General features: G+C 36.6%; 2 protein-coding genes across 3 annotated transcripts; one reads left to right on the top strand and one right to left on the bottom strand.

The window, feature by feature from the left end:
* Positions 1 to 30: 30 nt before the first annotated feature.
* usp5 (ubiquitin specific peptidase 5 (isopeptidase T)) lies at positions 31 to 12,142 on the bottom strand. 2 transcript variants are annotated; one of them, XM_051864560.1, is made up of 20 exons: positions 11,830 to 12,142; positions 11,251 to 11,379; positions 9,616 to 9,682; positions 9,363 to 9,490; positions 8,638 to 8,783; positions 8,337 to 8,521; positions 7,359 to 7,453; positions 7,060 to 7,253; positions 6,284 to 6,355; positions 5,146 to 5,236; positions 4,825 to 4,950; positions 4,587 to 4,740; positions 4,276 to 4,450; positions 4,110 to 4,198; positions 3,780 to 3,965; positions 3,313 to 3,456; positions 3,042 to 3,184; positions 1,049 to 1,199; positions 858 to 942; positions 31 to 725 (listed from the first exon to the last, which is right to left on the bottom strand). In XM_051864560.1, exons 1-20 carry the CDS (start codon positions 11,935 to 11,937, stop codon positions 632 to 634), a joined length of 2,562 nt encoding a protein of 853 aa, XP_051720520.1. In that variant the 5' UTR covers positions 11,938 to 12,142; the 3' UTR covers positions 31 to 631. The 2 variants fall into 2 exon arrangements, with proteins under 2 accessions (XP_051720520.1, XP_051720521.1); XM_051864561.1 differs by having other exon boundaries at positions 3,837 to 3,965; positions 11,830 to 12,141.
* Positions 12,143 to 13,817: 1,675 nt separating this feature from the next.
* Positions 13,818 to 24,839, top strand: p3h3 (prolyl 3-hydroxylase 3). Its single transcript, XM_051866078.1, has 16 exons — positions 13,818 to 14,211; positions 14,405 to 14,589; positions 14,727 to 14,885; positions 16,647 to 16,833; positions 16,986 to 17,117; positions 20,340 to 20,482; positions 20,657 to 20,746; positions 20,860 to 20,912; positions 20,996 to 21,075; positions 21,191 to 21,318; positions 21,439 to 21,534; positions 22,642 to 22,792; positions 22,895 to 23,012; positions 23,460 to 23,535; positions 24,205 to 24,345; positions 24,432 to 24,839. The coding sequence occupies exons 1-16, from the start codon at positions 13,923 to 13,925 to the stop codon at positions 24,597 to 24,599; spliced, it is 2,196 nt and encodes a 731-aa protein (XP_051722038.1). The 5' UTR covers positions 13,818 to 13,922; the 3' UTR covers positions 24,600 to 24,839.
* Positions 24,840 to 25,457: the final 618 nt, after the last annotated feature.

Below are 25,457 nucleotides of genomic sequence, written 5' to 3'. Positions count from 1 at the left end.
ACCCATAATCACAATACACAGAGTCAGAAGAAGCAAAGAGACACATTTTTATTTTAAAGCAAAAAGAACAAAAGGAATTCTTTCCTCCCCCAAAAAAGGAGAACAAATCATAAGGAAGAAATTGAAACCGCACAATACCTTTTGCATTCATTTTTTAAATTTAAAATTCCAATATATAATATTTAGCTGTTTTTTTTTTTTTTTTTTTTAGTGATATTAACTTGTCATTAAACATTTTGCAGGAACATTCTGGAACACATGAAGGGAAGGAAGGTGGAGCTTAGCTCTAGAAGCAATGATGTCACAATAGCCACAAACCAATCGGGGGGAGGCACGAAGGAGACTAGAGTGTGTGGTAAGGCGTTGTACAACATATGGGCGTTTCGAGTAAGAACACTCTAATCCGCACATCTTACATCTCTTTTTTTTTTCCTTCCATCTTTATTATGTCCGATTTCTCTCGGTAGTGAATAAATTCGATGGAGAAGTGCTTTGACTTATTAAATGGCGCATCGGTTCAGAAGCAGGAGTTGGGCCTACTTTTTTTTTTCCAGTAGATCAGATAGAGAAGTGTGTGAGTGTGTGTGTGTGTGTCTGGGTGAAAGAGAAAAAGATACTATTCTAGTTCACTTTATTCCACCACTCTCCTGTAAAAGTACAGGTAGCCCAGGTCCTTAGGTGGTTTCTCAGAGGCACAAACTTTCTGATCGTTAAAGATTACCCACCTGAAAGAAACAAACACAGACAATATAATATTACTGAGAAGAAAATACTGAGATGATATTGTTGTACAAGAGCTGCATATGAATAATGATAGCGGGAGTAGAGTCAGCTGATGGAGAGAGAACTTCACTCACTGTTGGTCCTTCTTGATGTGGCAGACATAATGACCACACATTGTGCTCGATCCCATGTGACTGATGAACGCAAAAAGCTCATACTCTTCAGGACAAAAAATGAGAAAGGATTTGAATCATTAGAAGAGAGCATAATATTAAAAAAAATAATAATAATAATAAATTGATAAATGCCACACAAACACACTTACTTCCTGGTCCATCACGGACACGTGGTCCTGGAGGAGGTTCCCGACTGGCTTCACTTCCTCCCTCTGAGCGTCCACCCTCAGACACATCCATGGACTCCAGATCATCCAGATGAGAGAAGATCCAGTCCACCGCACGCTCTAGAATATTATTCTGCAAATACAGAAATTCACAAAAGAGGGCTTGAATCTCAAAAAAAAAAAAAAAAAAAAAAATCAACAAATGGTCTGTGAAAAAGTGCGTAACCTTCATAACAAACGGACTTTGAGAGGTTTTATTTTCTGTTCACTTTATTTGAGGTTTGTAATTTTTGTAACCTGTTACCAAAATATAAGACCCTAATGTGATTTTGTATTTTTTTCTTTCTTTCTTTCTTTCTTTCTTTCTTTAACATTAACTAGACAATCCAAGTTGTTATTTCTTGGGTGTCACAATTTAAAAGGAATTTTATATTTTTGGTAGTGACGTAAAAACAATGTGGTAATTAGGTTGCTTGCAAAATTGGGGAAAATTATGTTATGCTTTTGGTAATTTAATTAACCATGAGAAAGATTTTTACTGCAACAATTCATACAATATCAATATCATAAGATTACACAACTGTTCAAAAGTTTGGGGTGAGTAAGATTTTTTTTTTTTTGGTGAATGCAAAATGAATTATTTTATTCAGCATAGACATGTTAAATTGACCAAAAATGGTAGTAAAGACATTTATAATGTAACAAAATATTTTCATTTTAAGCAAATGCTTTTTTTCCTATTCACCAAAGAATCCTGAAAATAATGTAGGTGGTTCCACAATTTAGCTTTGAATCACATTAAAATTGTAATAATATTTTTATATTACTGTTTTTGACTGTATTTTTCCATCAAATAAATGCAGCTTTGGTAAGCATAAGAAAAAAAAAATAATAATTACTGACCCAAAACTTATGTGCGTAGTGTATTGTTAATTGTTCAGTAAAATACAGAAGTATCTTTTAAGTGAGACGAGTAATTGCAAGTTTTTTGTTAAGATAACTATTCAGACAACAGAAAAATATATATTCCACCATATCTAATAATTCTCAAAAAAACAAAAGGGACACCAAAGCATACCATATTTGAGTAAACATCTTACATACAAAGCAGCTATAAGTAGGTTTATCTATAAAACACTGTTGAAAAATCAGATCAATCAATATATTTTTGTATTTTATATCTGGTTAACGGGTTAGTTCACCCAAAAATGAAAATTATCCCATGATTTACTCACCATTAAGCAATCCTAGGTGCATATGACTTTCTTCTTTCAGACGAACACAATCTGAGATATATTATAAAATATCCCAGCTTTATAATGGTAGTGAATGGTGCTCCAAAAAAGCGCATCCATCCATCATAAAAGTGATCCATATGACTCCATGAGGTTAATAAAGGCCTTCTGAAGCGAAGCAATAGGTTTTTGTAAGAAAAATATCCATATTTAAATCTTTATAAGTAAGAAATTACTTCCAGCAGACGGCCTACGCAAATCAATTTACACCAAAAGAGTAACTTCTGACTTGACACTTGACGCGCTGACAAACATGGAGCTTACACGTCTAAGCTTATGATACTCCTACATCATACATCACTTTAGAAGTTACTCTTTTGGCCCAAGTCAATTTCTGTAGGCTGTCTGCCGGAAGCTAGTTATTTTACTTTATAAAGTTTAAATATGGATATTTTTCTTACAAAAACCCATCGCTTCGCTTCAGAAGGCCTTTATTAACCTTTGGATTACTTTTATGATGGATGGATGCACTTTTATGATGGATGGATGCACTTTTTTGGAATTTGCCATTCACATTAAGCTTGGAAGAGCAAGGATATTTTTTAATATACCTCCAATTGTGTTTGTCTGAAAGAAGATGGTCATATACACCTAGGATGGCTTGAGGATGAGTAAATCATGGGATAATTTTCATTTTTGGGGACACTATCCCTTTAAGAATAACAGGTGATGTCTCTCACCGTAGCTCTGAGAGCACGAGTGGCCTGGTCTCGACTGAAGCCCATAGAAACGATGGTTGCTAGGTGTTCCTCAGGTAGACTCTCCGTGGGTGTTGTGCCAGGAGCGGAACTAGAGCCAGGCAACACTAAAGGTGCAGAGAAATCTGCAGGAAGAAAAAAAAAAATAAAAAAAAAATAAAAATAAAAATCACACACAGAGAATTATTACTCTAAATCTGCACACTGATTTAAATTCTCTTCACAGCTGACACTCATTGATGAATGCATTTACCAGGGTCTTCCATGTGCCCCATCACCCAGTTCATAGCAGCGTCGATGCCAGTGTTGCCCGTGTAGTACACGGCCTTCCGGCAAGCCTCCAGAGGAAAACCCATCTCACACAGCTGAGACACTGTGGAGTCATCCAACACTGGAGCTGAGAGACAGACAGAGAGAGTGGTCTACACACATCTTTTGATAGAAGGAATATTTACACAGACTCAATGCTAATCAAAATTAAATTAAAAAGTTTAACCAATGCTTAAATCCAAGATAAATTCAATTGAACTGAAAACTGAATACTGAGTGAGGCTGTATTACATATGTATAAAGAGTGCACCATATAACAAAAGTGTTTATTTCAAACTAAAGCAAATGAATTTAATTAACAAAAGACAAAAAGAAGAAAGCAAAGGAAAAAGAATGAAAGACTCAAGTGAAGACAGATGCAGTCGGAAAGAGGAGAAAAGATAGACTGACACAGCAGTGGGGAGTAGAGAGAGTCGTCCTCCTCGTTGCCGTGGGAACCCAGGATACCTTTAACCTCCACATCGGGTGTCATGAGAGGAGGCGGAGCCACCTCTGGCAGAAGCTCCTCCCCTGGCTGCTGTCCCATGGCAAGAAGTGCGCTCAGATCCAGCGTGTCAGGAACGTCAATGCTCACGTCTAATAAAAGGATCACATGATCATATTAGTCTTGAAACTATGGCTGTCAATCAATTAACTGAATTATTTAAATTTATATATTTTTTTGTACAGAATGAACTGTTATAGTATCAGACATGGCCAAAAAATATATTTATAATTCACCTAGTTTTTTAGGAACCCAATCCAAGCCAAAGGTAAATTTCTTGATTTGGATAACAAGATGGTCAGGAAACGAAGCAAAGCGAGTGGTCCTAAGAGACAAAGATGCATAAAAACACAGAAGAAACCCAAAGGCTGACTGAAATGAAAAATAAGTATTATTAATTACTTTGTGGCAGTGGTTTTGGCCTGAACTGCAGAGCTCCAGAAATCTGTGAGTGTTTCTGGTTCACTGAGAGCAGCCAAACAGGCAGCAAATGGGATTTGAGCACGTGTCACAGCGGGGGGAGGGGCTCCAGTTGACTCCGCCTCCTCACGACGACGCTCAGCTTCTTGTAGCTCCTCTGATAAACAGGAAGAGAAGATGATAAATGAGAGGAAGGATAAAACAGAATGGATACACAGAAGCATACTATTATTATTTTATCCAGTCTTTCCAGCAAGTTCTCAATGTAAACTACATTCCAGTGAGTGTCTAACCCATATTAGTTGCCTGATCCATGGGAACGGGCAGCTGGACAATGTAGTCCACTCGTTGGGTATACTTGGCTTTTTGTGACTGCTGGCATACGATCTTCTCTTCCACCAGGAAGCGGAAAGCTTCTGATGGATTCATGCCAGACCGACAGTTCCTCTGGCCAACATAAAGAAAAGCTGAAATGAGTGAATGTACAAGTAGAGAAAAACAAGAATAGCAAGAGAAAGTCATCAACATTACCTCCACCATATTTATAAAGTGAAGAAGAAACTCCTGTGCATCCTGCTGCCGATTGGTCGAGAACTCAGGGTGGCCTCGTCCAACCAGAGCTTTGAACATGCGAGGTGCTATGCCAACCTGGTCACCCTGTACAAACAAAATATTTAGGAATGGCTTTATCTCAACAACTGAACATAAACAGAATAAATTTCTGTCTTGCATAAATTGTCACATTTCATTAGAATGAATTTATTAATGTTTTACAAATGAATCTGCTCATGTTTCCTGAATGAGACCCAGTGAATTAGAATCGTTAAGAGTTGGGTGGGTGTGTGAATGTACCCTGGGTTCGGTGGAGGTACTGGGGTCATCTCCAGGGTCCGGGGCCGGCTTAGAGTACTCTCCTGACAGAAGGCCATAGCCCAGCTTTGCTCTGATATTAAAGAGTGAAAAGGAAGGGAAAAAGAGGGAAAAACATTTTTGCTTACAACAAACCGCTATAGTGTTTATGCATTTTGAAAGAAGAAAAAAAAAAAAAAAAAGAAAAATCGAAGCAGTCGTTCATGTTTTTTTCCCTGCTTTCTTTCAGGTAGCAGACAGAATTGATGTATAGTGACCTCTGCTGGAAGTATGGTATTAAAGGGTTAGTTCACCCAAAAATAAAAATGGTCATTTACTCACCCTCAAGTTGTTCCAAACCTGTATGAATTTCTTTCTTCTGTACAAAAGAAGACATTTTGAAGAATGTCGATAACCAAAAGTTTGATGGACCCCATTGACTTCTATAAAATGGGGAAAAAAATACCATGGAAATCAATGGGGTCCATCAACTGTTTGGCTATCGACATTCTTCAAAATATCTTCTTTTGTGTTCAACAGAACAAAGAAATTCATACAGGTTTTAAACAAATAGAGGGCGAGTAAATGACAATTTTTATTTTTGGGTGAACTATCCCTTTAATGAAGCCCGTACAGTATCATCATTAATAATGATGACAGAAACTGTTATCATTAATTCAATCTCATGTTGTTCTAAACCTGTACAACTCTTTCTGTTGTGGAATATGACATGAGATATTAGGCTGAATGTTCATGTGGCTCTTTTCAATATGGTGAAATTGGAAGGATGCTGTTTATCTCTAAATATGATAAAAAAGCAAAATAAAAGTGGAGCATAAAAAAGTGCACTATATTCCAGATTTTCTGAAGTCATGCAAGGGCTTTGTGCGAGGAACATAACAAAATTTCCATTTGTGTATTTTTGAACATTGGGGATCAAGATGTGTTTGACTGAAATGATTAATGATTAGAAATTCCATGTGTTTTATAACCAAATATGGCCTGCCAAGTTTAAATATGTGAAAGTGTGAATGAGATATGAAAGCTACTGAAAAGAGCAAGATTTTGGGAGTGAACCATCCTTAAACACCCATATTTTAAAGTACATGTGCATTTGAGAGTTTGTGGGTCAGATACTCACACTTGAGTCTTAAAGTCCTGGGTAGGGTCACTGGGCGCCTCAGCAAAGACCTTGTCAATGTTAGAAACGTATCTGAATATCAAAGAGAGTGAGAGAAACAAAAGACACATTTAGAGACTTTATTTTATTTCAGCAACTGTTAACTGGTGAACATAAAAATTATATAAAACATCCATGTCTAATACACATAAACTACCATTTAAAACTTTGGGGTCTGTAAGGTTTTTTTTTTAATGTTTTTAAAATAAGTCTCTTATGCTAACCAAGGCTGCATTTATTTAATCAAAAAATACAATTAAAAACTGTAATACTGTGAATTATTATAATGATTTAAAATAACAGTTTTCCATTTTAATACATTTTAAATTGTAACATATTCCTGTGATGGTAAAGTTACATTTTCAGAAGTCATTATTCCAGTCTTCAGTGTCACATGATCCTTCAGAAATCATTCTAATATGTTGATTTGGTGCTCAAGAAACATTTCTGATTATCAATGTTGGAAACAGTTTGGCTTAATATCTTTGAAACATTTTTTCAGGATTCTTTGATGAATAAAACATTCAAAAGAACAGCATTTATTTAAATAGAAATTGTGTGTACAAATTTCTTTACTGTCACTTTAGACAAATTTAACATGTCCTTGCTGAATCAAAGTATTAATATTATTCTTTTCTTTTTTTTAATCTTACTGACCCCAATCTTTTGAATGGTAGTGTATTTGACAAACATGGCAAAGACACTAAAATCACACAAACACTCTGGGAGAAACTAACTTGGTCTGGAAGTCTGGGATGGTGAAGAGCACTTGCATGACAGAGTTGAGGTAGCAGCTGTTTCCCAGGTTCTTCATACCGGTGAGCCCCGGGCCCCACAGGGGCCTCAGAGTGGTGCCCGACTCCTGAATCACCTCCCACTCTCCCACACGCTGGTTCACTGCGATCTCCAGCTCAGTCATGGTTCTTTCCGTCTAACATAGAGGGAGGGACACACTTAACAGAACCCTTTCTGAACAGCTTTTTAAGCAATTTAAGAATGAAAGCCCATCTTGCAGATATTTTTAGAATGACTGTACCTTTTCCATAGTCATCATATCAATGCCAAAGTGAGAAAGGTGCTCTGGAAGCTTAGAATCTAATACCATATCATCTTCATCATATGAATAGACATCTGCAAAGACGGACATCACACAATGTTGTCAAATATACACAATCATTCAAAAGTTTGGGGTCAGTAAAAAAAAAAAAAAAAAAAATTGACAACTTATTCATCAAGTACACTGAAAATTGTTCGTGTTTTTTTTTTTTTTTTTTTTTTTACTTTATATTCATCAAAGAATCCTGGAAAACTATTACTGTTTTCACAAAAATATTAAGCAGTGCAAGTGTTTTCAACATTGATGATAAAAATAACTGCTTCTTAAGCACCAAATCAGCCTATTAGATTAATTTCTGAAGGACCATGTGACACTGAAGACTGGAGTAATGATGCTGAAAATTCAGCTTTGCCATTACAGAAATAAATAAATAAATTACACTTTAAAATATATTGAAAGAGAAAGCAGTTATTTTGAAATGTAATGATATTTCACAATATTACAGTTTTACTGTATTTTTAATCAAATTAATGCAGCCTTGGTGAGCAGACGAGACTTCTTTCAAAACATTTAAAAAAAAACAACAACTTTTGAACGGTAGTGTATCCTTACAGGGATAGATCACCCTGAAATGGAATATATGCTTGGAATATACGGCACGTGTCCCATGGGATCATTCAGTGATACTTTTACATCTTTTTATAAAAAGCTTGATGCTGGTCGCTATTCACTGCCATTATATGGATGAGTGAGTGCGGGGCATTTTTAAAAACAATTTCCTTTTGTGGTCCATAAAAGAAAGAATGGTATACGGCATTAGAACAACACCAGGGTGAGCAAATTGACTTAAATTATTTTCATTTTAGGATGAACTATCCCTTTAACATTACTGGCTTGAAATATTCAATGTCAACAGGATTTAACTATATTCCAATAGATTTTATGTGACAATCTCACCTGCTCCATCAGGTGTTATTGTGCCAAGTTTGACAGCCAATGGGTATCCAGTCTGCTGGTAGTGCAAGAGGGCGTGGTTATTTCCTCCTGATCCATCAAAATATCTCCGCCCACACAAAACTTTCCCATCTGTCAGATTCATCCAGATGTTCTCCTGGAGGTCACAGACCTCACACTTCCAACCACTGAAAGAAAGATGGGAGTATCCAAATGCAAACAATCACTAACTGTAACTTTCTCATATTCTCAGAGCTTAGCCGTACATATCAAATGTGTCAACAACATTCGCACATGTGTATACCTCGGAGGGATTTTGACCCCATTGTCGAGTTGTTTAAGTTCAGCTGCGTGTTTTGATTCCTGTCGCACTTCACCATCCCACTGTTGCACCTGCAGAGCGTGTGACACAGAGTCTGCTGCCTGCAGCCCCGCCATCGACAGAGACACCTGCAAGCGAGAATGACACCAACAGAGCGAATGACAGTCTGCTCCGTTAGAAAATTCAGCTTACACTTAGATAATTATCACTACATAGCTTTATATCTGGTACATAAATCAAAAGACGTTACAGTCTATAAACAAACTATTACAGCTTAAAGGGATAGCTCACCCAAAAATGAAAATTCTGTCATCATTTACCCCCCCTCAGGTTGTTCCAAACCTGTATAAATTTATTTGTTCTGTTGAACAAAAAGGACGATATTTTGAAGAATGTGAGAAACTGAACATTTCTGGGGCACCACTGACTTCCATAGTATTTTTTTTCCTACTATGGAAGTCAATGGTGCCCCAAAGCAGCCTGGTTTCACACTTTCTTCAAAATATCTTCCTTTATGTTCAGTAGAACAAAGAAATTTATACAGGTTTGGAACAACTTCAGGGTGAGTAAATGATGACAGAATTTTCATTTTTTGGTGAACTATCCCTTTAATAAGAAAGTTAACAACATGCCATCCACAAGTCTATTATTATTATTACATAGTGAAAAATAATATTATTAATTTCAATATAATAAAATGAATTCACCCGCTCCCGAACAACATCTGGCATGGAGGCTAGATCCTCCGATGTCACTTCCTGTCGGTCTGGGAACAGAACCACCTTGACTTCTTCCTCATATTGCTCCTGATCAACATCAAACCCTCCCTCAATTCCTACGAGAAACACACGCAAACTTTACAGCCTTTTATGTTTCATAAAATAAGCTTACTAACAATAAAAACTAGTATGTACTAAAATATGACACAAAGACTGAGGGCAAAAGAAAGCAGGTGCTTACCAATGGCCAGTCTTGTGGGCTTCTTTTTTGGAGGGTCACCTGATCCAGAACTGGTCTCATCCTCCTTCTGATAGACAGACAAGGTTAGTCTATATTTGCCAGAAGAACAGCACTTGAAATGAGACACTGCTAAACTTGGTTGTGCAATTCGTTTTTGCTTAGTACAAAAGCATAATATGACATGAAGGGTCGCAAATCAACTAAAGTGAATTAAAGTATAAGTGTGTTTTTCATTGTTAAAATATTTTCTCCCATACCATATTAATATACAGAGACATAAGCCATGTGTATGTTGATTTTCCAGAAAAGTCTGTGCCACTATACAGTGCCCACCCAATTTTACATCAGCCTTAGTTACAGTATTTTTTCCATTAATTTTTTCCCATAGGGATTTTTTTTAATTTAAGAGTTATAAGCCATGAACCAAACCAACCAGCTATGAGGTGAACCACATCGTTGCAAATTTTGATATGAAGCAAAAAAAGTACAAAAGGTACAAGACTGTGTAGTATGTACTTAAAGTTTCAATGAAACGGAAGTAGCGACAGACCTTTTCTTACGAGTGTAATAGTTACAGAACATCGAAATAGAAAGTACTGGTTCATGCACCGGTTATTAAGTGGATATTTAGATGTGGGCGTTGCATTCAAAAGTGGAGGCGGATAAACATGAACTTGCAGAAAAGTCTGTCATTTACACAGAAAGGTCCTGTTATGTCATTTTGATTAAATATTATGAGGTCAAAGCATTTAAAAAAAAAAAATGTAACAGGCATGAATTGTTCTCAATAAGATCTATAACACGCACTTAGAAAATAGACAGGATGATTTTTCATTTCATGCCAACCTTAATGGCTTTAATAAACTACAATCTCATTGTGCAAATGACAAAATAAAAACAACGGATAAATATAAAAATACTGGCTTAAAGATGTTGATTATATACATAGAAGCAATATATTTTAAATTTATAGCAAAATATGCATACAAATATTTAATTAGTTTGAGAGTGTAGGGAAGATTGATTGTTACAACATTTGCAGTGCTTTATGGAAGTGGGGGATCAGTAAGAGCTGTTTCTGCATGATTTGCTTGTCGCGATTCTGATTGGTGGAGGTTTCTTTGGACATTCATGGGTAATGTAGTTTTTCAACAGGAATTCCACTGTTTAACAAATTAGTTGAAAATCTAGGCTGATGGCTTTAGCAAATGGCTTCAATATATCATTGATTAACAACCTCGTAGCTCAGAACAAGTCTGGCTTTATTGGTTATTACGTTATAATTAAAAATCAATTCGCCTATGGAGAAAATTCATAGAATTTTACTTTCCAACCCAACTATTGAACAAAATCATTGCTTAGTTTGTCCCACCCACCCTGAAACAGCAACACTGGTTAAACCAATGGCGTGAGTCTGGGGGGCGGGACTCTGTTTGTCTGGCCAATGAAAGAAAGGAGGAGTGTTTAGGAAACCTGTTTGACGTCAATCTTTTTTTTTTTTCTTTTTTTTTTTAAATTTGTGAGGTTTTTGTTTTAAAGTAGACTTTAAAGTAGCTTTAAAGATTTATGAACATTTACTCAAAACATACAAGATTATTATTCATAAATGCACAGAATGATGAGTCATGTGCTTACCTGTGTTTTCCGGGTCCTGGTGATGTGCAGGTAAGCTCTCTGGCCGGTTTTGGCGTGGTGTCGGTCTACGTACTTGCTTCCAAAGCCGAGAAAGCTGTTCATACAGACATACAAGCCTCCCTCACTCTCCTGAAACAATTGGAAAGAACTGCTATAACAAAATACTGTTGGTCAGCACCACGCGCTCAATGAGGCTGGCTCACCCGCACACCACAAAATAACATTCACGCGTATGATACACAGGCTCCCCAAATAAGAAACTTTGCAGCTACTAGCTCAAGTTAGCGTTATAACTAGCTCACAGCTAGCTAAAGTGATATCAGCGGATAAATTAAAGTTGCAGAAAATGAATGGTTTAGTCGAGATGTAACCAAAGAGTGCAGAGTAAACAGTGCAATGATGACTCGCATGACATAAAGGAAAATAGTGCAAACTTGTGCACTAAATAAGCGCTAGTTAGCAAACATTCCAGTATCTCTCAGCTCGTAAGAAAATAAAAGCAAAACAGCAACCTTATGCAAACAAACAAAAAAAAAAATCCCGAAAGTGCGCGATGACTGTGCAGTCTACAGAACTTACCGGGCTGGCAAATGAGAAGGCGCACTCGTCTTTGTGAACACGATCTCCGGGCCTCGGAACCCGAATAGTAGACAGAACCGACATCAATATCTCGCTAACCTCCGTCATCTCTGACTAAACACTATTTGCCTTCTTGCCTACACACACGCTTGCCCGCCTGGGTTTTTTGGCCCCCGCTCCTGAAATACAGTCCGCTTCAAGTCTCTGACAGCCCCCTTCTTTCTCTCTGTTTCCCCTCAATGAAAAGCTGCTGCTGATGATCCAATGTGTTTCATTCGAGGCCAGGGGCGCTGCACACACTCGCACTGCACACATTACAGCCGCAAATGTTTGACCGTGAAGTCTCTAAAATGTGCGCACTATATTTTTTACATTTCAATTTTTGACATAAAAATGCAAATATGCACACTTGTGTGACGTCTTTCATGCAAGAGTTTAATGATTGTTTAATGTACCATAGCAATCTTGGCGTCACAAATACTTTCTTTAGGACATCATCACTGAGGAGAAATTATATACTATATTGTGAATTCTCGTGTATTTTATGTATTACGGTAATATGGAAGCCATGACAGTTGACAAAATGAGAAAGCGGAAAATTTTATCTCATGTAAATAAATATACTGCCCTCATGCGGCTGGGAGTGTAAGTACAGCCACGCAAAGATTGTGCATCAGATTATAACTAAAAAGTAGGCTATGCGATGAATCAACCAACTATCGTTCCTTTTATTATCGTCATAGCTTATTTGTGGTGTAGACTTGACAATTCTCATAGAATTAAAGCGATTAATAAAACTATAACTATCGTTGTCGTCCTTGGTGTGAACGGGCCTTAACCCTAGCTCTAAAAGTCATTTTGCAGAATTAAGAAAAAAAATTAATGAAATTATTAATTCATTAAAATTAATTAGAAATTACTCGGACTCCCTGATCCAAGTGGAAATATTGGTTTAATTCAGCCTTATATGTTTGAACAAATTTATTCAGAGGAAGAGCGAATTATACAAGCAGACCTCAAACAAAAGCAAGAGCATGCTCAGTTGATACTGTAATAATATCTTATTGATGAAACAGATTTGGGAGTCGCTCCAGTGCATATTTGTGTTTGCGCTCTAGAGAACGTCAAATGTTACAACGTGTTTTTGCAGCGGTGAGCAATGTAGCCAATCGCAGACATGTTTGTTGATCTCTTGAACGCAGTGGCCAATCAGAGGTGTTTAATCTTCTCACCGGTAAAAACACCGGAGTTTTTGTTCGATTCTGCAACGTTCGCGAATTCTCTTATTAACAAAGTCTCGGCACGATTTAAATAAGAGATTCATTGTGCAGTGTAGACAACTTTATTGATTATAATGAAACTTTGTGAGATTTAAGAGCTTTTTAGTGATTGTAAAGGGAGCAGTCTTTAGCTATAATCCATTCAGAATTTGAATAAAAGTCGACACAGTGGTAATTCATATGATTAGCATTTGGCTTGACTACCAAACCCTAATAATGTGTTGCTAATGTTACACAAACCATGTTCGGCTTCTCAGACAGCTGCGTAACTGCGTTAAAAACGATAGGAAAACCCGGGGAGGGGCACGTTGATGGGATTGGTTACAATATATATTTGACGGTAGGAATCAGGGGCGGTTTTTCAGACTGTCTTTGGCACGCAGCAATTTTATGGGGAAAATACTCAGCAATGGTACAGACTGATGAATTTGCGCATAGTTTGTCTTAAAGCATATTAAAAACACCACAAAGGCATAGAAACAACATTTAAAACTTGATTTTCACCACAGGGGTTTTTAAATACACACTTCCATTGACTTTATGTTTTAGGTAATATATTAACCCTAACCTTACCACTTATATCTTTTTTTAAGTAACTACGTAATAAAAGACAGTATTTAAGTAAATATGTAATAAACACAAAATAATAATGCACCAATAATTACTAGATTTTTATAAGCAAACGTGTCCTCAAACAGACACAGTAGTTTCCTCTCTCGTGCTGTACCTATATTTCTTGCTGCCAGGCACGTATTCCCCTCATTCCTCTGTGGGACCTCCTCCCTCCCTTCATTCGCACTAGAGTGCTGCATTATGGCGCTACACTCAAACACAGTCCCTGTATACGTGGCGTCCCTCTTCATTCTCAACTATGTGTTTATAACGGCAGGCAGTGGACTTTCTTCAGAGAGTTCATCCAAACTTTTAGCCCCTTACGATGAGCTCTATTACCGCGGGGTTCGGGCGTATTTTAAGGAGGATTGGGAGCGCGCGGCGGAGTTCCTAGAGAAATCCATTTCCACACGAGACATGCTCCTGCGGACCAGACGAAAATGTCACGACGAGTGTTTAACAGCAGGAGATGACAAAGTCTCTAAACTAGGTAACTGTTAACTTTTTGTACTGATGCACAAAGTGTGTTTTGCGTTTCTCCATCACAGTGTGTGAGTGTTTCAATGATGTGGAGTAACTCATTCAATTGCTGTGCTTAAAACTCAGTCCAAACTAATGCAACAATACAAAACATGCTCTGCAAACTGGAGACTGCCGTTTTCCATGACTTGTCCTGTGTGTAGACACAGCGGATGCTACTTTCTGGGACCTGGGGATACTAGACTGGATCCAGGCGCAGGCCGAGTGTGTGAAGTTCTGTATGGGTCGAAGTGTTTCTCCTGCTGCTTTGCTCCCAGTATCTTCAGACATTGAGTATGAATTTGGAACACGCAACCCTTACAACTACATGCAAGTCACCTACTACAGGGTAAAATCAGTAATCATATGTTTATACGTGAAATCAGGCAAATAATAATTAGATACGTTTATCACAACACACCTGGAAAGGTCTGAGTAAGCCTGACCTGGTTTGTTTTGTAAGTTCTCTCTTCCCCCTCTATACAGTTGGATAAAATGGACAAAGCAGCTTCAGCTGCTCATACGTTCTTTGTGGCCAATCCGAGTCACCTGGAGATGAGGAACAACATTGAGAAGTACAGGAGGATGATAGGAGTGAAAGACGAATCCTTCCAGGACAGAGAGAGAGAGCAGGAGCAACACTGGGTGAGTTCAACAAAAGAGAAAAGGTTAGTTCACCCAAAAATGAAAATTCTGTCATTAATTACTCACCCTCATGTCGTTCCACACCCACAAGATCTTTGGTGATCTTCAGAACACAAATTAAGATATTTTTGATGAAATCAGAGAAGTATATGACTCCTCCATAGACAGTAATTTAACCACCACTTTCAAGGTCCAGAAAGGTACTAAAGACATTGTTAGAACAGTTGATGTGACTGCAGTGGTTCAACCTTAATGTTATGAAGCGACAAGAATACATTTTGTGCGCAAAAACAAAACAAAAATAACAACTTTATTCAACAATATCTTCTCTTCTGTGTCATTCTCATGCATTGTTTACGTTCAGCGCTTCCAGGTTCTACGTCAGAACGCCGACTCATTATTGTCCGGCTCCTGCGTCAGCATCACTGAGCCAGCGTATGAGATATTATTGAATAAAGTTTGTTTTTGCGCACAAAAAGTATTCTCGTTGCTTCATAAAATTAAGGTTGAACCACTGCAGTCACGTCGACTGTTTTAGCGATGTCTTTAGTACCTTTCTGGACCTTGAAAGTGGTGGTTAAATTGCTGTCTATATACCTCCTCAGATTTCATCAAAAATATCTTAATTTGTGTTCTGAAGATGAACGAAGGTCTTACGGGTGTGGAACGACATGAGGGTGATGAATTAATGACAGAAATTTTCATTTTTGGGGTAAACTAACCCTTTAAATACAACTAAAACAAAACTAAAAAAAAAATATTTTCGTTAATTTAAATAAAGCTAAAATAAAATAAAAAATAAATATTAGATTAAAAAAACCTTTAAATTTAAGAAACTTAAAAATTACAAATGTTGCATTTGACACTAACTTAAATAAGTTTAATTATTAAAATGACCAAAACTGAAATAAAAATAGCTTAATTTTTTAAATTAACAAATAAAAATGACAAAAGCACAATTAAACTTAAAATAAAATTAAAATGAGAACTGAAAATATATTTTAAAAAAACTAATTCAAAATACTATAATAGTTTATAAAGTATATAATAATTTGAATAATTTGTATGTGTAATACTTTTGTATTAATGTATGTAATGTGTAACTTTCAGTTATGTATGAAAGTCTTAAGAATTGTTGTCTTAAGTAACTTAAAATTTGTATAGATTAAGCTTAGCAGTGGAAGTGAAGCTTAATAGAATTAGAATGAAGAAAGAGGTAGGTAAAATAAGCTAGGGCTTCAGCCTACCCCTTTTTTCTGGGAAATATGTAACATTATGTATGTTGATTATGGAAAACTGTGTGTGAGGACCTAACAAAATCTTGATGATGATGAACAATACTAAAATAAATGCTGCAAATGTCACCACCAAATAAATAGATTTTGTAAATTGAATTGCATGAATCGTTCAGTGTGCTTACTGACGTCTGAGCAGTTCTCAAGACTGTAAGTAGTGTTGTGTGTCATGATAGTTATTTTGTTTTTCTATTGTGTTGTGCAGTCTGTTATTTTGACAGTTTCTTCCCACATTGACCGAGCAGTCTTTTGTCTTTTGTCTTAGAGCTGAATATGTGGATAACGTCTGTCAATTACATACTTATTCTGCACCTCACTGTCCTCACTCGTCTCTTTTTCTCTTTCCTAACCACTATTATAAAAAATAAAATTATAAAAAGTTATGAAATTAACCACATTAGCTGTCCTGTATACCCATTTCTCTATCATTTTCTCATCTTTTTTCACATTGTTTATCATTTTTTAGGAGATGTATGATGCAGCCGTTCTGGCTGAGAGCTCGTCTGATTGGGTGAAGGTGGTGAAGAAGTGGAAGGAGTGTGTGAATGAGACGCTTAAGCAGACAGAAGAATGCAGAGCTCAGTGTGAGATGGCGCCACGGGTCCTTCCGGAGGAGCCAGACAATGCACATGGTGTTTACGAGAGAGCTGCAGGTGAAAAAGAATGTTCATTGACAAAGTCTATCAAGTTATTGCAGCCACTATTAGAAGTTTAACACGTGAATATTTCAAGAAATAGTAAAACTGGTAATATTTTGTTTATTATAAAACAGTTGAGTAAACTCAGTCCTTCTCTGTCTCTTCAGACCTCTCTCTCTCCTTGCTGTCATGCAAACAGACATGCGTGACCTTAGTGTCAACACGACCTGGAAGGGTTTCTGCTCTGGAGGACTTTCTGCCCTTACAGCTCGAGCATCTACATATTGCACAATTCAAAGGTTAGATGTCATTAATAGGTCAGATGTTATTAATACGCAAGCACTGATGTTTCCTCCCCATGTTTCCTCACAAATTACAGTGTTTTTGTTATTTAAATTATATTAAAAATGATCCATTATTATGTTTTTTTTCTTTGTTATTCACTGTTTATTTTTGGAGATAAACAGTGTTTTGTTTTATTTATTTTTCAAAAATGTAATAGAGTGCAACAGTCGGGTTCCAGAAGAAGAAAAATCTTTTTTTTTTTCTTTCTTTTTTTTTTTTATGAAACTGTTTACAGACAGCCTTACTGTGAGCTACGATGTTGTTAATTGGTAGTATTTGCTTCTGTTGAAGCTGTTAGCCTGCATTATTTCAACTTAGTTTTAAAATAATCGTGTTGAACAGCAGAATTCCTTGTGAAAAACTACATTACCTATGATGCTGTACAGAAAATTCTACCAATCGGTGTCGAAACAAGAAAAACACACCAAAAGATCTCGTTAGCGCCGCCCCACTCCCATGAAGCACCACAAATGACGTAATCGAGTCGGTCTCCTTACGCTCTCAAAATACTTAAATATTTGCTATATAAAATCAACATTTTAAACGAGTAGTTTTATATTTCTCTATTATTTTTAATTCTGTTCATTCTATAATTTTAAATGCTGTTCACCGTGCTCTGTGGGATTGTATTTCTTTCCCTCAATACTTTTTGCTTCAAATCAAAGTTTGTAATGTTGTGATTCACCTTGTAGCTGGTTGGCTTGGTTCATAGCTTAAAAAAAACTTTAACTAAGACTTTTTTTAAATCCCTATGGGAGAAATGAATGGAAAAAATACTTCCGGAACCAACGCCGCTGAAAAAGTGGGCAGGCACTGTTGCTCTCTATTATATAAGAATGTAAATATGAATGTAAGGGCACCAATGTAATACAGTTGTGGTCAGAATTATTGGCACCCTTGATAAATATGATCTAAGATGACTGTAAAAATAAATCTGCATTGTTTATCCTTTTGATCTTTAATTCATAAAATTAGCAAAAATCTAACCTTTCATTGAAGGAAAAGAACTGAAAGTGGGGTAAAATCACATTATGAAATAAATGTTTTTCTCCAAAACACGTTGGCCACAATTATTGGCACCCTTTTATTCAATACTTTTTGCAACCTCCTTTTGCCAAGATAACAGCTCTGAGTCTTCATCTATAATGCCTGATGAGTTTGGAGAACACCTGACAAGAGATCAGAGACCATTCCTTCATACAGGATCTCTACAGATCCTTCAGATTCCCAGCTCCATGTTGGTGCTTCTTCTCTTCAGTTCACTCCACTCATTTTCTTTAGGGTTCAGGTCAGGGGACTGGGATGGCCATGGTGGAAGCTTCATTTTGTGCTCAGTAATACATTTTTGTGTTGGTTTTGATGTTTGTTTTGGATCATTTGGATTTCTAGCAGAAGCGGTCAGGTTTTGATTTTTTTTATCTGTTGGTATTTCCTAGAATCCATGATACCATGTATCTGAACAAGATGTCCAGGACCTCCAGCAGAAAAATAGGCCCACGGCATTAAAGATCCAGCAGTATATTTAACCGTGGGCATGGGGTACTTTTTATCCATGTGTGCACCAAACCCATCTGGTGGGTTTGCTGCCAAAAAGCTCTTTTTTTAGTTTCATCTGACCATAGAAGCCGGTCCCATTTGAAGTTCCAGTCTTGTCTGACAAGTGAATATGCTGGAGATTGTGTCTGGATGAGAGCAGAGGGTTTTTCTTGAAACCCTCCCGAACAACTTGTGGGGATGTAGGTGCTGTTTGATAATTTTTTTTAGGCTTTCTGAGACTCAAGACTCAACTAATCTCTGCAATTCTCCAGCTGTGATCCTTGGAGAGTCTTTGGCCACTCAAACTTTCCTCTTCACCACCCGTTAGGACGATTTAAACACACGTCCTCTTCCAGGCAGATTAATAACATCTTTAGTTGACTGGAACTTCTTAATTATTGCCCTGATGGTGGAAATGGGGATTTTCAATGCTTTAGCTATTTTCTTACAGCCACTTTCTATTTTGTGAAGCTCAACAATCTTTTGCTGCACATCAGAACTATATTCTTTGGTTTTACTCATTGTGGTGAATGATTAAGGGAATTTGGCCTTTGTGTTTCCTCATGTTTATACTATGGAACAGGAAGTCATGGCTGGACAATTTCATGTTCATGATCACCCTGGTGTTCTAAAAAATGTAAATATGAATGGGAATACACTTCAGAAATATCTTACTCATAAAAAATTCTAGGGGTGCCAATAATTGTGGCCAACGTGTTTTGGAGAAAAACATTTATTTCATAATGTGATTTTTTTTTTTTTTTTTTTTTTTTTTTTTTTTTCCCCACTTTCAATTCTTTTCCTTCAATGAAAGGTTAGATTTTTGCTAATTTTATGAATTAAAGATCAAAAGGATAAACAATGCAGATTTATTTTTATAGTCATCTTTGATCATATTTACCAAGGGTGCCAATAATTCTGACCACAACTGTACATTAACACAGTGGTTCCCTCATGATATGTCAGACGACTCAAATTTGCAATACTTAAAATATAAACATTTATTAATTTTAATTTAATTTATTTATTGTCTTTTTGTTATTTCTAATTTCTGATCTGTATACAATTTTAATACCAGCGTCAATGACTCTAACACACAGGCATAGCCTACATTTTTTTTTTTTTATGTTGCAATGTGGATGTGAATAGCAGTGTTATTTTAGTATTATTCATATACTGTTATAGTATTTAATAATATTTTGAATTAGCCTTTATTTTTATATTCTAGTTTTAAGTTTTCAGTAATTTTATGTGCTTTTAGCATTTTATATTAGTTTTTTTTATATTAATATTTAGTTTAATTTACTTATTTCAGTTTTAGTAATTTTTGTACTTCTAACTTATTTTATTTTGATTATTTATAAGTCAACATTTCTTATTTTTGTAAAAGTTTTTCATCTAATATTTATCTTTTATTTCAGCTTTATTTCAATTAGCAAAAACTATTTTTAAGAGTTTAATAATAAAAACACTGGTGAATTGGTGGTGTAAAACCTCCAATCACTGTTAGAGTACCTCAGTTAAAAAAAAAAAAAAAAAAAAAAATCTAAATACTATTCTGTTTGTTGGTGCTTGACCTGAAAAGTGTGAGAACCATCATTAACCAAACACTGTTGTTACCACTCTTTGGCGTTCTGCAGCTGGTGACCTGAAGGGGGCGGTAGAGACCCTGCGCTCCTTGCTGCTCTTTTACCCCACAGATTCAGACTCCCTTAATAACATGGAGCTCTACTCTCAGACTCTAGAGGGCGACACAGAGGCTCAGGAAACAGGCCCCATGCCGGTATGATGAATGGACTGGTGGAGTAACTATGATGCATGGGAGATGGGGTAGAAAGAATAATGTTTGCATTTATAGATGGGTGTGTCTGTTTGATGGATGGATAAATGGATGAGTCAATAAAAAAAAATCAATACAGACTTTAAAATGGCCATTTTATCTTTTTTTTTCTCAAAGGAAATTGCCAAGTATGTCAGGAGAGCTTTGCAAGAGAAGAGACTGCTGTACTTTGGGATGGCAAACTTGGATTTTAAATTCAGTGACCCGGTATATGCCTCATTGCTGTTGCTGGAGTTTTTTTGTCTTTCACCTCTCACCTTTTGTTCTACTTTCTGAAGCTAGCCAAAAAAGGCCTTAGTCTCACTCTCTGTCCCCATCAGGATCTGTGGACACCCGAGGACGTTGTGCCTGAATCTCTGCGAGAAACCTGGAGGTGAGACAGGGAAATAGAAAAATAACAAAAAAGGAATTGGTGAGATGAATTTCCTGGCAGCTTCAAACTTTTCATCTTCTCAGAGCAGAGAAAGAGCAGCTTCATGAGAAACTGAAGCAGGGCCAGAAAGTGGAAGAAGTGGATGATAGTGGATTTTATGCAGGTACAAGCACTGTTTCTGTCCACCGTGTTCCTTCCATCATATTGTAATATTTATAATATGTAATTTAATATAATTATTGAATTGAATTAGTTAAATATATAACATTTTGACCTAGGTGGTCCTATTCCTGTGGTTGGCGTAACACTCACTATGGATGATCAGGGGCTGAACGGGACCAACCGTGTGGTGCTGGATGGAGTTTTATCCCAATCTGAATGTGATCGCGTGATGCAGCTGGCTGCCGTGAGCTTTTAAATAATAATTTAAAAATCTGCCATGTGAACTACTGTTTCAAACAGTGCAATGCCCAGAGAGCAGCTGGAAAAAAAATCTCACCTCACATTCTGCATGTGTTGATAACAGGTTGCTGCATCAGTGGGTGATGGTTACCGGGGGCGACGCTCTCCTCACACGCCACATGAGAAGTTTGAGGGCTTGACTGTTCTCAGAGCACTTAAGGTGAAATATTACTCCCTCATGACTAGGGGTGGAATGGTACAAAAACATGATGGTTTGGTACGTACCTCAGTATTGATGTCATGGTTCGGCGGGGGGCGAAATCTAAACATAAAATTGCTTCTTTTTTCTTTTTTAATAAACAGTGGTTTATTGAACAAATTGTGTCTCTCTCTTTAAATAAATTCAATTATAATTAACATTTTCTTAAGGATAAAAAAATCTATCATAGCTAATGCTGTAAACTATATACAGTGAGCCCTTTCTTGCACATTACTATAATATTATTATATTAAAGTTTACAATATTATTATATTTAAGGTTACAATTAGCAACAGAGCCCAAACTATTAAATTCAGTTGCTATTTATTTATCTAGATATATTAATCAACACTCAAAAAACAAACAAAAAAAAAACATGTAAATTGCACATTAGGCAGGTTTTGCACTAACTTCTAAATCTAATTATTAAATTATTTTTCAAATATTTTTCTACTCCGATTAATTTTTTTAAATATAATCATTTACATAGTTACTGTCATCTCATTTTCATGACAAATTTACTTAAATATATATTTAATAACTAAGACATTACAGGTAAAGTAAATATAATGAATATATAAGCTAATATAGTGCATATATTTAGTGAAATGCTCCCCTCTAGAGTTCATTTCTCTAGTGAACTAACATGCTGTGGACACTAAATGACTTGCCTGAGGTAAATGTAATGCTACGAGAGATATTATTCTCAAGCTATTTTATTTATATCTTTCTGCGGTTGAAACACTGGTTGAGAGATTATTGCACGTAAACATATCTATGCATAGATCGTCTGTTCTTCTTCTGCGCATTTCCGGTTGTGGCGGTTAGCAAACAGCATTTCATTACCGCGCACGCCCCCTTCTGGATTGGAGTGTGGATCACCTGTGACCAACTGTATTCAGTGTCTGACTGTATGCACCGAAATGTGACATCCATAACGTGACGGTTCGGGACAAATGCATGCACCGTTACACCCCTACTTATGACACATATTAGAATGATTTATAAAATTAGACATTCTTACATCAAATATCCTAGATAGTATACTAGAAAATATCTGTTTTCCAGTTGTCTCAGGATGGGCTGGTCAAACAATCAGATGCCAAGCTGCTGCATGAGATCGGGGAGACCGTAAAAGTTCTGATGGACTCGTACTTCAGAAGTCACTCTCCTCTCTACTTTGCTTACACACACTTAGTGTGCCGCTCCGCCATCCCAGGTACAAAACTCTATCGTGCTTTAAAAGGAACAATTATTCACACATAAACACACATTATTTTAATGTCTTGCTCAGTGCATATATGACTTCATATGTGTAAAGGACAGCAAGAGGGGCGGTCAGATCTTTCTCACCCAGTTCATGTGGATAACTGCATCCTGGAGCCAGAAACCAGGCAGTGCTGGAGAGAAGCTCCTGCTTTTACTCATCGAGATCTCAGGTGCACAGATGTGTAGATGTAGGAAAAACACACAGGAAATTCACTCAGAATGAATAGGCTTGCTGATAGCTTCCTTCATTTGCATACATTTATTCACTAAAAAATAAATTCAGAAGATTCAAGATTCACATGATTAAAGACAGAGTGTGGTCTACTTTAGTTGGCTACAATTACTGCTGGAAAGTTCAATATAACATATATAGAAACATTTATATAAAATTCCCTTACTGCCAGCTTTCTGTTGAGATTAATTGTGCAGCATTGATTGTATTGGGTAAATAGCGCTGACTTTTGTAAATCCAGCATTATGAGCCTCATTTGAATAGAAAGGAAACATATGGAAAATAATGAAAATGCCTAAAATATATTTAATAGGTTTTTTTTTTTTTTTTTTTACTTTTCTTTTATGCACACATTGATGATTTGTTTGTATTGTTGCCTTTACAGTGCAGTTCTTTACCTGAATGATGATTTTGAAGGAGGTGATTTCTTCTTCACTGATCGAGACACCAAAACAGTCACCGTAAGATACATTCCCCAGTATTCACTAATTTTTTACTTTTATTCAGATCCTTATTTACAAATTTCTCATAAGCTCTCAAAACAACAATATATAAGGACTTGATATAATCTCCTGAATAGAGCTGCACGATTAACCATTAAAATACTGCATTCTCAATTCAAACACCCACGCGATTTCATTCCTAAATGACGATTCGCCTGTCTATTAAACCTTTGACAAAATCACACCGGAACATACAGATCTGCATTTGCGCTGCCGCTGACCCAGAGAAAGCAGTTCAGGTATGAAACAGCTTCATATACAGTCTTTTCAACCGCACAGTATAATTATTTCTGTGTTACAAATATTCATATTGTCACAGAAGTACTTGGATAAAAATGTATAGTTCAGATATAAACACTGATGTCTACGGAAGCGATCAAAATAGAGCAAATCACCTTTTGAAAGAAACTTGGTGCTTCAAATAATGACTATGGATTACGTTGTTAATTAAACATTTTAAATAGACTGCAACAATTAACATTTTGTCAGAACCTCTAGTAAATCTCATGTTATTTTGTTCTCTGTTTGAAAAAAGAAAAAAATCATGCAGCTCTACTCCTGAATAACACCACCAAAGACCTAATGCTTGCCCGAAACTTTCTCTATATTTTTATTTTCTTCTTTCAGGCAAAGGTTAAACCAAGCTGTGGGCGACTTGTTGGATTTACATCAGGACCTGTCAATCCACACGGAGTTACTGCAGTAACGAAGGGTCGACGATGTGCACTGGCACTCTGGTTCACCACTGAAAAGCACCACAGAGATATGGTATGGTGCTGTTATGGCAACTTCCAGAGATGCTAAAAGAGGAAAGGTGTTATGTGCACTAACTCATATGTTTAACTTCATTTTAGGAACGCGAGGAAGCTGAAGCCTTATGGGCAGCTGATGGACAGATTGTAGTAAAAGAGGAGAAGGTTGATACTGAGAGCGTTTTGAAATCTGCCCGCAGTGGGAGAAGCCAAGGAAAAGAGAGGAGCAAAGAGAGAGAAAGAGTGACAGGCAGACGGGATGAACTGTAAGAATGACAGATGAATGAGCAGAAAATAGACATCCATGGACATTAAATGCCATGCTGCTTATTCACCCTGTCATTTCATGAACCTGTTCCACACGGTTTTGTGTGTCTAAGTGTGAGTGTGTATTTGTGCGTGAGTGTGTGTGTGTTTATGTGTTTGTGCCCTTGTTTCAGTATGTCTTATGTTTTGATTCTGGTTAGTATTTCAAAGAATAAAGAAGCAGCGAATGCGCCAATTATGTAATTTAGGGAGTAATTTATTCTTCTTTATTATAATTTATTAATTATTAAAGACATACTAAATTTTTCCTCATTAATTTTTTTTACTTATTAAAAATTAATAGTATTTTTAAAATAGTAAATGATGTACACACACACAAGTGATCAATAACCACCTAAACGTAATACATTTAAAAACGTGTAAACAACCTTTACATGGCGCAGGGTTTTTGCGTAAAATTGCATCCACGCCACTAGGTGCCAGTATAGACCCAAGACCACTTTCATATCGATCAACGCAGCAAACAAAATATGACTGTGCGCACATTTATCATTAATTTGTTATTGTTTCACAGAATCAAAACCAAGAGAAAAAAGACAGAAGGTTCAAGTGTTTAATAGATCTAGATGATGGTACATTAAAACAAGTGAGTGGAGTGAGGGAGGAGGGGAGGTGTGGCACATTAGCACTGATGGAACGAGTGAGAGAGAAAAAGAGGGAGGGAGCGGGAGAGAGGCGGAGAGCGAGATTACAGATAATCCCTCATAAATGAGTGCATTTGTTTATGAAGCTTACAAATCTCCCATTTAGAGTATGGAATAATAATCCAGGCAAGAAATCATGTAATCATTTATACCCGAC

Source organism: Ctenopharyngodon idella, chromosome 16 (genome assembly GCF_019924925.1).
Source record: "Ctenopharyngodon idella isolate HZGC_01 chromosome 16, HZGC01, whole genome shotgun sequence".
NCBI classification, from domain to species: Eukaryota; Metazoa; Chordata; class Actinopteri; order Cypriniformes; family Xenocyprididae; genus Ctenopharyngodon; species Ctenopharyngodon idella.
Note: the sequence above shows the minus strand (reverse complement) of the source record. Positions and strands in the feature narration are given on the sequence as shown.